This window comes from Rattus norvegicus, chromosome 11 (genome assembly GCF_021556685.1).
Source record: "Rattus norvegicus strain SHRSP/BbbUtx chromosome 11, alternate assembly SHRSP_T2T, whole genome shotgun sequence".
In the NCBI taxonomy this organism is placed as follows: Eukaryota; Metazoa; Chordata; class Mammalia; order Rodentia; family Muridae; genus Rattus; species Rattus norvegicus.
The window spans coordinates 95406022-95423163 of NC_141544.1; the positions used below are offsets into that span (position 1 = coordinate 95406022).

Genomic DNA, 17142 nt, shown 5'->3' on the forward strand with positions numbered 1-17142 from the left:
AGGTTCTCAAGGGTGAAATGATATTCTGCTCTGCTCAATCAGAGTGAATGTGGGAACTGACTGAGGTTCCTATCATGTCCCTGTAGAGAAATATCGCTTAGTATGCAAGGTGGCTGTGGAATGGGACTTAGTTCAGGGCTAATTCCAAGACTTTTTAGTTGTAGTTTAGGTATATAAGCTTGAGTAGAGGTCATTTTGAGTCCTAAAGGAGAGACCCCCAAGTTATACAACTGAACTGTTGATAGTTGTTTAGGGAATTTACAAGTTCATTTTATAGAATGAAAAAAAGAATTGAATGACTTGGTAAAAAAAAAACAACTTATGGAGGTGGAAATATCAACTTTACTTTTTCAGGATAAGAGAAGACTGAAAGTGTGTAAAGCACATGCTCGGTTGGGTACTTTACAGTGCCCCCTGAGTGCACCCTTTTCATTATCATTTCTTTGTTGATAGGTATCAACTGAGGCCCTTGTGCCTTTACATATTTCCCTCATGAATTTTCTAGAAAAAGGAACAAAGGGCTCTGGAAGCTTGCTTTAACTTTCCTTGCCTAACTATGTTCCTTTAACCCTGTTCAATTCTTTCCCTGGAAGAAAATATCTTATCCCCCAATATTTCTGAAGAATTCTCATGCCTATTAGAGGGCAGTGCTGATCTGGTCTTGAGATGACAGAGCACCTGGCAAGTCCAAATCATTCAGAAATCACTACTTTCTTCCACAAACTTGCACAAGTATGAATGCATGGAGGGCTACATTTTGTTCTTTCCTGCTCCTTGGTCCCATATGCCACATGAGTAGTGAACTCACAACTAGACTTCATAATTCCTCCTTAATGCAAGGGAGTATTGAACATGAGAAATATATTTTCCAACAAAAGCGTGTACTATCTTCATGGACAGTAATTACATAGCATTGAAAAATACTCAAAAAATAAATATTTTTAATCTTAATACTGTAGTCTCTGGTTATAAATATTGAAACTTTCTTCTCTATTGATTGGTCCCCTTAGTGCTACACATCCTCAACTGTTAGAGAGGCTTCTTTAAGGATGTAGATTTCACCAGCTATGTTGTCACAATTTCTTCAGCACTAATATGTAGAAAGCAGATGATAAACTATACATTGACTATGTTAGTAGTGTGTGTGTGCGTGTGCGTGTGTGTGTGTATGTGTGTGTGTGTGTGTGTTTGTGTGTGAGTGCAAGCACATAAATGAGTCTAAGTATCTAAAGAGGCCAGAAAAGGATATCTAAGTCTCTCTAGCTCTAATTACAAGATGCTGGATGCTCTGAGCTGTCTGGGAAGGGCACTAAGAACTAAACTCGTGTCCTCTGCAGATACAGCAAGCATTTTTATACGCTGAGACTCACTCTTAATCCTCTAATAAATTGTTACCTCAAAATGACCAAAATTATAACTTCCAGACTCCTACAGTAAAATAAGTGTATGCCACTCAAACAAGGTATTCATTCTCTATGTAAAAGTAAAATGAGTTACACACAGTTTTATTTACAAAATTATGTTAAGGAATAATTGATGTTTCAATCAGAATACTGGTAGGGGTCATGTAAGTTCCTAAGTGTTCTCACAGTTGCCAGAGGGAGACCTAGTATTCATACACCAGACAACAGGGCAAAGTTGCACTGAGGTGTCATGGCTATGGACATCCTTATGCCCCTAGTCATCTGTGGTTTTCAATTCATTTTCACATTTTTGTGGCTTGCCATTTGGTGGAGACCACATTATCCCCATTTTTAGCCTCAAAATTTCTCAGTGAGTCCAAGTTTGAAATAAAGGAGTAATTTGTACATTCACAGGAAGACTGTATTTGCATAGAGCCAGCATCAATGTAGAATCTCAGAGACATATAAGAAGGACTGCCTAGCTATAGCTTGTTCATTGTACTTAGGAAGCAAAATCTGAGTGTTTTCACCATGACCTGGACTCTACTATTCCTTGCCTTCCTTCATCACTTAACAGGTATATGGGTTTAAGGAATTACTGGACTGTAATTATTTGTTGCTTGGGATGTTTGGCCCCTAGTTTTTTCTGTGGATGGAATGACCTTGTTCTAACTGATTTTTATTATTTTCTTCTTATAGGGTCATGGGCCCAGGTCGTGCTTACTCAGCCAAACACTGTGTCTACGTCTCTAGGAATCACAGTCAAACTGTCTTGCAAGCGCAGCACTGGTAACATTGGAAGCTACTCTGTGCACTGGTACCAGCAGCATGAGAGAAGATCTCCCACCACTATGATTTATAAGTATGATAAGAGACCAGATGGAGTTCCTGATAGGTTCTCTGGCTCCACTGACAGCTCTTCCAACTCAGCCTTCCTGACAATCAATAATGTGCAGACTGAAGATGAAGCTGACTACTTCTGTCATTCTTATGATAGTAATATTAATCACAGTGATGTGAACCATAGAGGAAGTAAGACAAAATCTCCCCAGAGCACCAACTGTGAAATCAATTGTGAAAAGAACTATGGTTGCTTCATGTCCTCAGTAAAAGACTTGGGGTTGCTGAGTCATATATTCCTCTAGGTTCACTGCAAGTAGTAGATTCTATCCATTTATGGATGACTGACCTCCTTTTACATTTTGTTCAAAACATGGAGTGTAAATGGTTGAAAACAGGAATTTTAAAATTTTCTGTCAGACATCTTTACACAGGTGAGGACTTCAGCATCATCTCTGGCCATGAGTCATTTGCATATTTTCATTTTTCCCTCCATTGTGGCATCACTGACTTTCTATAGTGCCAAATGTATCTGCAATATGGGAAACAACACACTTGGGAAAATCAACTGTGATCATGAATAAGCTACTGAGAAGACTGTGGTTTTCACTTTGACTGGAGCCACTATGATTCCAGCCCCTACTAAAGTGGAGTTGTGTACCAGGATGGAATTAATGGTGATTCCTGCTTCTATGTGCCTGGATACCAAAGCAAACATTGTGGCTTGGAATTGAGTGACATTGTTTCTGATTCCTGCATGAATGAGACTGTATGGAGCTATAGTTTGGCAGTGTAAGAGACCAGAAAAGGCAGCAGGTGAAGACACAACCTCAATTGGAGTTGATTGCCCAATATTAAAGGGGTCATGAAAAGAAGCTGAGTATTAACACCACGAAGATAGCCTATAAGAGACTATTGATGAAGCCTAGTTGCAGCAGTAGACCCCAGCATATTGGAGATGCCTGTACTGTAAAATATCTACCAAGAACAGCAGAAGCAGTGTAGTGAAGTCAAACAGATCCTAGAATGCTGCAGAAGTCAGACCTGGAGAAGTGAACCAAGTCTTTGAAGGAGTCGAGAAGATTCTGTGTGGATTCCAGACATTGGAAAAGGAAGCGGTGAAGACAAAATTGCCACGGAGACCCCAAGATATTAGAGGTACATGAGCCATTGGATACTTACTGAAGAAAGATGATAACAGGGAGTGTAATTGGCCCAAGAGAAAGAAGTGTGTTAGAGTCATCAAAGCAGAAAGAAGTTTGAAGATCTGAAGATTTCTTTTTGAAGATATGTGATTTGATTTTTGACATTTAAGTGATTAGATGGGTCTCAAAAGAGACTTTGAACTTTAGATTTTAACATTGTTGAGACTGTTAAAGACTAAGGGGACATTTGAACTTAGACTAAAGTTATTTTGCATTGTGCTATGGCTAATAGTGCCCCAATAGACTCATGTGCTTGAACAAGCCTATGTGAACTGGGGAGTAGAATGTGGTAGTTCAAATGTGCTTAGCCCATGGATTGGCACAATTAGGAGGTATGGACTAGCTGGGGGATTGTGTCACTGTGGGCTTTGAGACCCTCCTACAATTACCTGAAATTCAGTCTAGTGCCTGCCTTAAGATCAAGATGTAGAACTTACAGCCTACCTCACTCCATCCCTGCCTGGACAGTATGATGTTTCCCACATTGATGATAGTGTACTGAACCTTTGAACCTGTGGACAAATTCCAGTTAAATGCTCTCCTTTATAGGAGATCCCTTGGTCATGGTATCTCTTCACAACAACGGAAATACAAACTAAGACAGAGGGCTTTCCCTGAGTCTGTTGTCCTCCTGGGAATACTAACTGGTCTGGCCAAATGGAGAAGTGAACCAAGCCCTTTGAAGGAGTCCAGGATATTCTGTGTAGATCACAGACATTGAAAAAGGGATGTGTGGAAAGGGGATGGAATATGTGCTCAGTGCTGCAAAGACCGGAGATGTTATGATGGGTTATTTACACAGGAGACACCTCTTCTTAGAGGCATAAGTATGAGGTTTTATTTCCCTTGGTATCTGTCTACAACTCCTAAGTGAAACAGTAGCACTGAATTCAAGTGTCTGTTTTGGTGAGTGGGTCATATTCTAATGAAGACAAAGCCTGGGTTATCCAACTCTATAAAAGACCCAACTGTGGACTACAGTGAAATTTTAAGGCTGTGCTTGCAAACATTTAAATGTTAAAATCCACATACAGTGGGTATGCAAATGTAATACAGCTCTTCCATACCATGAATTATCTTTTTTTTTTTTTTTTGGTTCTTTTTTTCGGAGCTGGGGACCAAACCCAGGGCCTTGCGCTTCCTAGGCAAGCGCTCTACCACTGAGCTAAATCCCCAACCCCAGCATGAATTATCCTTGATGACTAAAACTGAAGGGCAAAGCACTGGAATAATGAAAGATGACTAAGAATGTTCAGTGAAAGAGCCAAAGAAAATCACGAATTCTGTATTATTAAAAATTCTATCTACACAGTTATATAGAAGGTCTGTGCTCACATCAGAATGATATGCAGCAATTAAACTCATGTTTTCTGTAATTGATTGAAACTAAGAATGTCAAAAGATATTTAAAGGACTAAGTAAATTTACTCATCTTATTGATTATAATAGCAGAATGAAAACAACTGTCTGGGACAGAAGGATTACTCACATTATTTCTTCCTCATAATTTTACAGTTCCTTGTTATTTTCCAATTTATGTATTATTAACCTGCCAGTTTTGGCATGGTCATGGGAGGGAGGAGTGAATAGTTCCCGCCCTGGAAGAGAGCCAGCCACCAAGGCATGAGCTTCCATGATGAGTGTCAATGTTTGCTGTGGGAACGAGGCTAGTTTGTGTATAATTTTTGAACTTTGAATTCCTTCTTTAGGAAATAATCTCCCTGCAAAGTTTCTTGGGTAATTGTCAAAATGAGATGCTTTTTAACTATACTATAAAGATTCTGGTATCATCATTATACAAAGACACATAAACTAAAGGGTTGAAGAGAGGAACCAGAAATAAACTGTCTACTGAACCCATATATGTTTATATCTGTCTTTTCAAACCAAAGAAAAATCATACTTGGAGTGAAATTAACCTATTCAATAATTGCTGGTTCCCAAACTGGATCTGAACTTGCAGAAAATGAAATTTGACATATGTCTTGTCATGAAATAAACTTCTTGTATGAAAATAAACTCAAATTGGATCAAAAACTTAAATTTAAACCCTAAAACATAGAACTTTTTAGAAGAAACATGGGAGCCTTGAAAATATTGAAATTTGCAAGAAATTTTTACATAGAACATCAAAGCACAGGGGCTAACCTTAAATATTGGTACCTGTATACTTGAAAACAAAAAGTATCTGTGCAACAAGGGAAAGTTAGCAGAGGAAACACCCCACACAATAGGAGCAAAACATGTACCAGCCACAGTTTAGAAGGGTCAAATACTCAAGAGTTTGCAATGATTTGAAGACCTGAAATAGCACTAAAATCAAACTGCTTATCAGCATGTAAGCAAATGAGATGCATAGAGAGTTTGGAAAAAAAAGAAATGTGAATTGCCAATAATTCTTTCTTAAAGTGTTTGATATCCCAAATCATTGGAAAATTGATTATAAGACTGCTTTGAGATACCACCTCACCCACTCAGAATGGCTGCCATCAAAAAGCTATAATGAATGTTGGTTTGAATGCAGAGAAGGGAACCATTACTGTTGAGTACACAAATTCATTACATTATTATGAAAATCAGCTTAGAGATTTTGCAACATAAAAAGAAAAAAAAGTATAACATTTTGATACAGATATTTTACTTCTGGGCAAATACCCAAAGAACTACATACAATACCAGAGAGATATATGAATTTCATATTTACTACAGCTTCATTCATTATAGGAAAATACTGGAATCAACACAGTTGTGTGCCTCTACATGAGTGGAATCTGAAAATCTCATACACACACACACACACACACACACACACACACACACACACACACACCATTTAATTCTAAAGAAAAATGAAGTTTAAAACCTTGCAAGAAAATTGATGGACTTACAATGTGCAACATTAATCAAAGTCATGCAACCTCCTAGTTTTTCTCATATGCAGAATCTAGTAAATAATGCCTGAATTTACACATCTATGGGTTCAGTACATCATTAACAAAAGTGAATAAGAAAGGCCAAATGTAAAGGGAAGTGAGAAGACAAAGAGTGGACATGAGGTATAAAACAGGACATAAATTGAAATGTTTTTCCAGTCTAATTCTGTGACAGAATTTTTTGTTTGGATAACGGACAGGTACATAAAATATATTTCATGTTGAAAAAGATTTCATTCAAAGTTCCTACCCTGACACTATAAAAGTTCCTTGAGTTTGTCTCATATCAAATAAAGAAATCAAGCTGCTCTTCATCCACAAGTATGTCATTTGTGAAAAACTATGTAAAACCTGGCTGGAGGATGTATGATCTCTCCTTATTTAGGTTGATGCCACTTAAAGACATGCATTTGTGTGATCTAGCTGCTTCAAGAAGAAACCTGAGGGAAATGAATTAATTTATATGTAAATAAAATACTGGTTTAGTCTGCATGAGATAAGCTAGCAGAGAGAAAATACTTTTTAGTTTTTTATTTCTAGTAAAATTTGAGCTGTCTGTAGATGTCTGGAGAGCAAACACAGATCTTTTAGAATTTCTTCTAGCAGCTTTCCAGAGAAAGTTGTTTGAAGTGTGAACACAGCTCTCTTAAATGATTTCTATCAGCTACCCTGAGAGAACTGCTCCAAGAACTAACACAGCTTTTTTACAATTTCCTGGCTTGCTTATTTTGGGTAGAAACACAAGAATTACTTTCAGATAACCCAAGAATTTTTTTTCTAGCAGAGTTTCTGACTTTGATCAGAAAACTCTGATCAATATATAATGCTTTATATCCCAAGTTTATGAGAACATGCAATTTATCTGTCTTCCACCTTAGTCTACAAAAATCTTGGAATCCAGACACAGACCAAATATCTGGGCATTGGTCTGGATTTATTTCTTCAGACATGTTCCATATATGAAACCTACACTTACATTATTAAAAATATGTAAAAAAAATTGCTAAAATATGTTTATTTGGATGGTTATATCTCTAGGTGATAAAGCTAGTGATTATCTTTCTGGAGGACCTTAGGCTCAATTGCCAGAATAAGTAAATAAATATAGGCCCAAATTTCTGAGAAAGCATTTGACAAAATTCAACATGGTAAAAATCCTGGAAAGAGCAGGAATTCAAGGCCCATAACTACACAGAGTAAAAGACATATACAGCAAACCAGTAGCTAATACTAAACTAAGTGGAGAGAAACTTGAAGCAATCCCAATAAATTCAGGGAATAGACAAGGCTGCGCACTCTCTCCCTACTTATTAAGTATAGTTTTTCAAGTCCTAGCCAGATCATTCACACAACAAAAGGGAATCAAAAGGACACAGACTGGAAAGGAAGAAGTCAAAATATCATTATTTGCAGATGATATGATAGTATATTTAAGTGATCCCAAAAGTTCAACCAGAGAACTACTGAACCTGATAAACAAATTCAGCAAAGTTTACCATGTTGAATTTTGTCAAATCCTTTCTCAGCATTTAATGAAATGATCTGTTGTTTTTATTTTTTATTTTGTTTATGTAGTGGAATATGTTGTTAGTTTTCCATATATTAAACCATCCTTGCATACCTGGGATGAAAGCTACTTGATCGTGATGGATGATTGTTTTGATGTGTTCTAGGATTCAGTTTGCAAGAATTTTATTGAGTATTTTTGCATCAATATTCATAAGGGAAATTGGTCTGAAGTTCTCTTTCTTTTTTGGGTCTTTGTGTGGTTTTAGTATAAGAGTAAAATTAACTCAGGTAAATCAGTAGCCTTCCTCTACACAAAAGAGAAACAAGCAGAGAAAGAAATTAGGGAAACAACACCTTTCATAATAGTCCCAAATAATATAAAAAATACCTTGGTGTGACTTTAACCAAGCAAGTGAAAGATCTGTACAATAAGAACGTCAAGACTCTGAAGAAAGAAATTGAAGAAGACCTCAGAAGATGGAAAGATCTCCCATGCTCATGTATTGGCAAGATTAATATAGTAAAAATGGCCATTTTACCAAAAGCGATCTACAGATTCAATGCAAAGGAGCCAAAACCATCCAATGGAGAAAAGATAGCAGTTTCAGCAAGTGATGCTCATTCAACTGGAGGTCAAGGAACTCCACATCAAACAAGATACACTCAAACTAATAGAAGAAAAAGTGGGGAAGAATCTCCAATACATGGGCACTGGAGAAAATTTCCTGAAGAAAACACCAGTGTCATGTGTTATAAGATCAAGAATCGACAAATGGGATCTAATAAAAGTACAAATCTTCCGTAAGGCAAAGGACACTTTTGTTGGAAAAAAACAGCAACCAAGAGATTGGGAAAAGATCTCTACCAATCCTACAACTGATAGAGGGTTTATAACCAAAACATACAAAGAACTCAGGAAGTAAGACTGCAGGGAGACAAATAACTCTCTAAAAATGGGGTTCAGAACTAAGCAAAGAATTCACAGCTGAGGAATATTGAATGGCTGAGAAGCACCTAAAGAAATGTTCAATATCTTTAGTCATAAGGGAAATGCAAATCAAAACAATGCTGAGATTCCACCTCACACCAGTCTGTATGGCTAAGATTATAAACTCCAGTGACAGCAGATGCTGGCCAGGATGTGGAGAAAGAAGAACACTCCTCCATTGTTGGTGGGATTGCAGACTGGTACAACCATTCTGGAAATCAGTCTAGAGGTTCCTTGGAGAAATTGGACACTGCACTACCTGAGGACCCAGCTATACCTAAAAATGCTCCAACATATAGCAAAGACACAAGCTCCACTGTGTTCCAAGCAGCATTATTTATAATATCCAGAAGCTGGAAATAGCCAAGATGCCCTTCAACAGAGGAATGGACACAGAAAATGTGTATATCTACACAATTGAAAACTACTCAGCTATCAAAAACAATGACTTTATGAAATTCATAGGCAAATGGTAGAACTAAAAAATATCATCCTGAGTGAGGTAACCAAGCACAGAAAAACACACATGGTATGCACTCATTGATAAGTGGATAATATCCCAAATGCTTGAATTACCCATAATGCACAGAACACATGTACCTCAAGCAACCTCAAGCAACACATGACCAAAATGTGGATGCTTCACTTGTTGTTTAAAATGGGAACAAGAATACACTTGGGAGGGTATAGGGAGGCAAAGTTTAGAACAGAGGCAGTAGGAACACCCATTCAGAGCCTGCCTCACATGTGACCCATACTTTTACAGCCACCAAACTAGATAAGATGGATGAAACAAAGAAGTGCAGGCTCACAAGAAACGGATGTAGATCTCTCCTGAAAGACACAGCCAGAATATGGCAAATACATAGGCGAATGCCATGAGCAAACCACTGAACTGAGAACAGGACCCCTGTTGAAGGAATCAGAGAAAGGACTGAAAGAGCTGAAGGGGCTGGAGACCCCATATGAACAACAATGCCAACTAATCAGTTTCCAGGGACAAAGCCACTACCCAAAGACTATGCATGGACTGACCCTGGGCTCCAACTGCATAGGTAGCAATGAATAGCTTAGTAAGGGCACCAGTGGAAGGGGAAGCCCTTGGTCCTGCCAAGGCTGGACCCCAGGTGAATGGTATTCTTGGGGTTAGAGCAGTAATGGGAGGAGAATGGGGAGGGGAACACCCATATAGAAGGAGATGGGGAAGGGTTAGGGGGATGTCGGCCTGGAAACCGACAAAGGGATTAACATTTGAAATGTAAATAAGAAATATCCAAATTAATAAAGATGGGGGAAAAAAGAGAAAAAAACAGATGGAGAGATCAGAGAAACAAGGCAATAATTAAACACAATAAAGGCAATATGCACCAAATCTTCACACAACACCAAATTAATTGGAGATAAACTTAAACAATGCCACTGAAATCAAGGACAAGCCAAGGCTAACAACTCTTTCTGAATCTTTTCTCTGCAATATTTTAAATTCTCATAGTACAACAAGATAACTAACGGAGACCAAAAGGACAAAAATTGCTTGTAGACAAGACCATAGAATGGCTGACGTCTGAGAAGCTGTACCAGCAGCTGCCAGAGACAGATGTAGATACTGACAGCCAAACCATTGAAATGGGGTCAGGTTCCCCTATGGAAAAATTGGAGAAAGGAGTGAAGGAATTGAAGGGGTTAGCAAGCCCTTCAAGATGAACAGTGTCAACTAAACTCGACCCCTGGGGTCTACCAGAGACTGAACTACCAACCAAAGAGTATACACAGGCTTTCCGAGGCGGATATGTAGTAGAGGTAAACCATGTCTCTCATTAGTGGGAGAAGGTGCAACTAATCCTGAAGAGGCCTGATGTCCCAAGGAAAGGGGATTCCTGGGGGTGGCATCCTGACAGATATGAAGCAGAGGATAGTTGGAAGGTGGAACTCTAGGAGGAGAGTCTAGGAGTGGGGAAACATTTGGGATGTAAATAAATAAGATAATCAACTAATTTTTAGAAATATGAAAAAAGAAATCCATTAACTAAGTGAAAGCGTACAGATTTGAAGAAAATATTCACCAGCTATACTTCTGACAGATGATTCACATTCAGAATGTGTGAAGAGTTTGAAAACTAGAGACTCCTATAATAAATGGACTATAGGTCCAGATAGAAAATTCTCAAAATAATGTGAAGATTCCAACACTACAAATGAGAAGTCCTCTTTTGAGTTGTCAGCAATGATTCCCAAAAGACTCCCTAAATATACAGCTAATTGCTCTTGCCCTTGTTTAGACTACAGAGGTGTAAGACTACTACTGGGGACATTATGCACTGCAAAATAGGTTCCAGAGGCTGCAGAGTTTCCAAGCCAGCAGTGATCTAACTTGCCCTTCTCTGATGGCAGAAATGCATGGTCCAACCAAAAGTTGACATGCAGACTTTCAAAGGAGTGATACGACCAATAGTCTGATGCAGCTATGACACTGATGAACTACATCAACACCAGCACGTCACAATAACCCTATGGATGCAGTAGTGGCACATATACATTGGGAATAACCAATACCTCTCTAATGTCATTTCAAAACTATTCAACAAATGATAGGCTATGCCTGGTACTGGAAACTGGGCTAATAACCCAGTGCTTGTGAATCATTGTTGGAGGAGAATATACAGCCACAAATTTACTAACCCAATAAATATAATCCTTAACAACAACTTATCAAAATTTATCTTTATGCCCACAGATGAATATAAATTTCTCCCCTCATCAAGGAAAATTATCTTTACAAGAGGGAGAGACCACTACAAAATATCGCGACCAGTCAAAATACAGATTCAGGGATTGTACCTCTAGTGGCAACATCAATAAGTCATTTGCTCACTTAAAGATCAAAGAACATTATGGGAGGCAAGTTAGACAGATTATAAGATAAGAATATCAGAAAAATTGATGTGAAACCGTGTCTCCTAGTAATATCAAAAGGTCCTCCCATAGAGTATCAACAACAGGATACCATAAATGTGATCTGAACAAGAACAATACCAGTAGATGTGCCAAACTGAATGGGAAATAACCCGTGAAGACCTGAATTCTACAAAGAGAAATATTGGCAACTAAAGATAGCTGGGAGCATGAGAGGTGGTCTTTCCAAGTAAAGAGCACAACAACTAATTGTCCAGCCAAATTTTAACCTCTAAAAATGCATACACAGCAATATACAAATTGAACAAATTATATTGAGGGATATAAATGTATTTATAAATATGCAGGTAATAGCAATTAGCAAAAGAAGAAGGTAAGAAGAAGAGGAAGAGGAAATTGAAGGAGATCAAAGAGTGTTATCTGGGAGTATTTGAAGGGAGGAAAGGAGAAACTAAATGAAACTAAAGGGCAACACTAAATAGACTCAAAGGGTTTTATAAATATATGTGTGTATATAGCAATAGTTATAAAAGGGATCATCAATTTAAGGAGTCAGGGAAATTTGAAGTTAAGAGGGAAGAAATTAAGGTAAAATAATATAAATATTATGCTTATATGCAATGTGCACAAAAAATAATAAAGTAAAATTGAAATACCTATTACATGATAATTTATTGATTTACTGCTGTTATGCTTATATGCAGGTAAATAAATAATGAGTGACTCATAATTTGAACAAAAATAGTAATTAAAATGACCATTTAATTTGTGGTAAATTTATTCATTATTCCTCATTGAAACTATGGATGCGTCTTCTTTTTTCTTTTTTTTTTTTGAGGGGAAGAAAGGATTTATTTATGTCTTGAACATCATTGGAGGAAGTCAGGGCAGGAACTCAGCAGGATCTTAAAACAGGAACCATTGAGGAATGCTGCTTGCTGGCTCAGACATTCATAGGCTTTTACTCAGCTAGGTTTTTTTATACTGCCAAAGACCAATTGCCTAAGAACGAGCCCTCCTACATCAATTATTAAGCAAGACAATCTCCCATAGATATTTCCATGGTCCAATCTGACTTAGGCAAGTCCTCAGTTGAAGTTTCTCCTCTCAGATGACTCTAGGCTGTGTCAAGTTGACTATCAAAGCTATCAGAACAATAAGCATCAGAGTATTATAAAATTCTTCTTTCTGCCTGGCACACATGGAGAAACTGACCTGAGAGGACTCCCATCAGCTTTATTAGGATGCATCTTCTGAATTCTACAGCCACAGTTAAATTATTCTCTCTTCAGTGTTGGTCAACTTTGAAGGCTGTCCTGGCCTAGATCAGAGATGTACATTAATAGTAGTCTTCAGTCCAACTCACTTGTCTAACTGACACAAATCCTTGGGAATATGAGTCAGAACTGGGTTTCTTTAATGCCTGTCTAAAAGGCAGACATCTGGGGTACCTCCACCATTGCCTGCAGACCTCAGAATCTGTTTCCTTTCTCCTGGAGCATGCAGCTTTACAGGTGCTTATACCATCCTCTACCCCAAGTTTCAAGGTCTTTTCAGGACTCTCAAACTCTAGTATGCTACAGTAAAAAAAGAAGCAACCATTATACTACCCTTACAGGACCTGGATTTGGTAGGGAGGCTATACCCTGAGAGCCCTTGGAAGGTATTTCTTCTTTGAGAATCCAGGGATAGGAATTCAAAGAGAGTATGTTTTCTCTTTGGTAGGAGCAGGCCTCCTTACATAGCAAAATAGGGAAATACTGGTTTTATGGAAAGACACATGTGGAATTCCTGGCTGAACTGTGAAATATATGATATAACAATGATAGTAACAGATGTAAATGATGGTGTTATTTTGACACAACAATTGTTGACAAGTTCTCATTGAGAGGGCTCTAACTTTAGCTTAAACAACTTAAGATCTAGAAATTGATTCATGTATTTACATTCAGGTAATTTTCTAATTCATATTTTTAATTCAGTTGTAGATGAAGTTCCTTCTACTAAACATGAGATAAATCACAGCACCACAGAGATTAGTGCCTGATTGTCTCACAAGTGATTGTCCACACAGAGATTGTCCCTGCCACACCTTCTTGAACAACGTGACTCTCTCCTCACTGTCCTGTACTAAACATGCCAGTGTGGGTACACCTGGTACACTCAAACTGGAATCCCTCCCCCTTCTCCCCACACTGTTAACTCTTGTGTGCTGTGGTCAACTGAGACAGCAGTTCCTGCTATGAGTCCTAAGGTCAGCAGGGGGTGACAGAGCTGCAGTAAGGACGAGCCAGGGTTCTCTGTAGATGGCAACCCTGGAGGTCAAAGACACTTCAAAGCAGAGAATCCATTCCATGATCTGAACTGTAGTGCTTAAATTGGACCAGATTTATATTATAAAACCAAAGAACACTGACAGATGTATGGGAAACAGCAAAGAAATGTATGACAGTAGCCTGGTCCCAGCAACCATCCATGGCAACCTTCTTCATGGAGTCCCTGGAGATTCACCCTGATGTTTGAGTACTCTAGATAGATACTCAGTGTGAGAGCATGGGTTCTCTGTGCTTTTTACAGAAAATGGCTGCTTATGATTTTTCCTACTCTATAATCAGTCCAACAGCTTCTTGCTTTCCACCTACCTGAGCATTTCCTTTCAATCTCAACCACTATTCCATTTCCACTTGCTACAAACATCTTATGGCAGGCTGCAGCACTTGTGGTCACATGTAGCCTCAGACCAGGATAGGGACACTGTCTGTTACAGAATGAGCCTCTTTAGAATGTGAGGAATGGTGTGAATTCTCATGCTGCTTCAGATCACAACTCTGATAATGAGTATTTCCCTGAGTCAGACACAAGTCCTTTCCATCTGGACAAAGTCTATACAACTGTACCCTTAAGGACCTTCACAGAACAAAGAAAAACTGAAAGGTATTTGTTGAGTAGGTCTGGTGAATTAGATTCTCAATGTGTGCCTTAAAAGAGATCATGTAAACACTGAAAAAAAAAGGGCAAAATGAATCCTCATGAGACCTGGTACTCTATTTTGGTAATGGAGGCCTCATATGAGGAAGCAGTCACCATATCTGAAATGAAAAAGAAGACTGTAAAGAGTCTACAAAAGCATGTGATTATGTATTTAACAAGCAACATGCTTTATAAGAAAAGAATTAGGCAATACCCTAATGAAAAAGGACACTGTTCTAGTAAAGTTCACCCCTCCCTAACCCTCCCTGTGGAGCATTATGGATGGAATAAATTTGCATAAGTACCAATTACCTCACTGAAAGATTACAGATACTATAAAAGAAGCCTGCAGAGAATCAGCTGGGCAATTATTGTAGGACACTGAACCAAGAGGCATCTTCATCATGGCCTTGACCTATCTTCTATCTCTTCTCTCTCTCTATGCAGGTGAATTTCTCAGCCCTCGCCTCAAGCTCACCCTTGATTTTGATTTCAGGCAGAAGTCCAGTGGATGACACTTTATGCATTGACCTGTCTATGCGCTCTTTCTTACAGGTTCTGTGACCAGTTATGAGCTGATCCAACCACCTTCAGCATCAGTCACTCTGGGAAATAGTCTCAATCACTTGTGCTGGAGATGAATTACCAAAAAACTATGCTTCTTGGCTTCATCAAAAGCCAGACCAGTCCATTGTGACATTGATATACAAAGATAGTGAGCGACCCTCAGGCATCTCTGACCGGTTCTCAGGGTCCAGCTCAGGGACAACAGCCACTCTGACAATCTGAGATGCCCAGGCTGAGGATGAGGCTGATTATTACTGTCAGTCAGCATATAGTGATGGTGATCTTCCACAGTGATTTAGACATATGGGGAAGTGACTCACAAACCCATTGTCTATAACTTGTATGCTCTTTCTTTAGCCACAGTTGGACCATAGACCAACCTATAAACATATATGTGCCTACTTTATCTAATATGAGATTTCTAAGCTAACCTTTCCTTCAAGTTCTCCAGGAGATTACATAGTGAGTGGATTGCATAGGTTTTGGATAAACTGATATAATATTTATTTAGCTAAAAAATAATGAGTGACATGAGTAAAGAGAATGATGAATGAGATATCCATCAAGTTCCATTTCCTTATTTCTATGTGTGAGCCTACATTAGGAAAGTGCTGTAAATTATTTCCTTCGGGAGCTCAACTAGGCATTGCTTCTGAAGTCCTAGGATGTTATGGCAGACCAGTATGTTGGACAGAGGATTCTAGAATAGTAGATATAAAGGGATCTCAGTCAAATTAAACACACCCAATGAAGAGGTTATTTTAGTGATATGAGCAGCTATGAGCAGCTATAAGCCATCTCTGCAACATGGCCTTCACAAACAATCTTTCTTTAATGATTCCTTGAAGATAAAGAGAACAAGGTGGAAGTCAAGATTGTATCAGTACCACAGTTTAGGGTATCATCACAAATGACCTTATGTGATTATGTTTTCTTCTTCCAACTGCCTCATCATCATTGTTGTGAGATACGTGTGGCTCAATTTTTCTCTCATAATTTTATTCAAGAAACTAAATAATGAAGACCAAGTATCATCAGTGGGTAATATCAGGGAACTGGAAGACACTTCCTATCCAGAAGAATTTCTATCTAATACAATGCCCATCAAAATCCCAACACAGCTATTAAAGGACATAGAAAGAGCAATTCTAGGTTTTATGTGGAAAGGCAAAAGACCCAGAATTGTGAAAAGAAATCTTAATAAATGATCAACTGGGGGAATCATCATCCCTGATCTCAAGCTCTACTATAGAGCAATAGTGATAAAAATTGAATGGTATTGGTACAGAGAGAGACAGAATGATCAATGGAATATAATTGAAGTCCTAGAAATAAAACCACACATATACACTTGATCTTTGGCAAAGAAGCCAAAAACATACAATGTGAAAAAGAAAGCACCTTCAATAAATGGTACTGGTCTAGATGACTATTTCTATGTAGAAAAATGAAAGTATATCCATATTTTTCACCAGGCACAAATCTCAAGACCAAGTGGATCAAAGACCTCAAACATAAAACCAGATACACTTAATCTGATAGAAGTTAGTGGGAAAGAGCATTGAACTCATTGGCACCAGGAAACTTTTTCTAAACAAAACTTCAATGGCTTATGCTCTAAGATCAAGAATTGACAAATGGGACCTCACAAAATCGCAAAACTTTTGTGTGGCAAAGGAGACTTTCAATGGGATGTCATTTAACAAGAATGGATACAGAAAAATTGGTCTGGGTTTAGTCAGAGAAGAATCACCTAGCCCTCAAAAGACGGGAGACACCAGGAAGTTTAGAGGTCAGGTAGGGTTGGTAGGAAC

At 38.3% G+C, this 17142-nt stretch overlaps 2 protein-coding genes across 10 annotated transcripts in view; both read left to right on the top strand.

Annotated features, from left to right (window-relative positions):
* LOC134481033 (immunoglobulin lambda-1 light chain-like) overlaps window positions 1-17142 on the top strand; it is a 422701-nt gene that overhangs the window by 216671 nt on the left and 188888 nt on the right. Inside the window, exons 1-2 of one of the 8 annotated variants that reach the window (XM_087577388.1) lie at window positions 1895-1980; window positions 2103-2399. The exons of the other annotated variants lie outside the window; for them this stretch is intronic. Of the exons in view, the coding sequence (XP_087433514.1) occupies window positions 1935-1980; window positions 2103-2399 (343 nt within the window). The 5' untranslated portion in view covers window positions 1895-1934. Of the gene's footprint in view, window positions 1-1894; window positions 1981-2102; window positions 2400-17142 lie in introns of those variants that run through there. 8 annotated transcript variants of the gene reach the window in all.
* Window positions 1-17142, top strand: part of LOC148002700 (immunoglobulin lambda-1 light chain-like) — a 404510-nt gene that overhangs the window by 195000 nt on the left and 192368 nt on the right. The window lies entirely within an intron of this gene.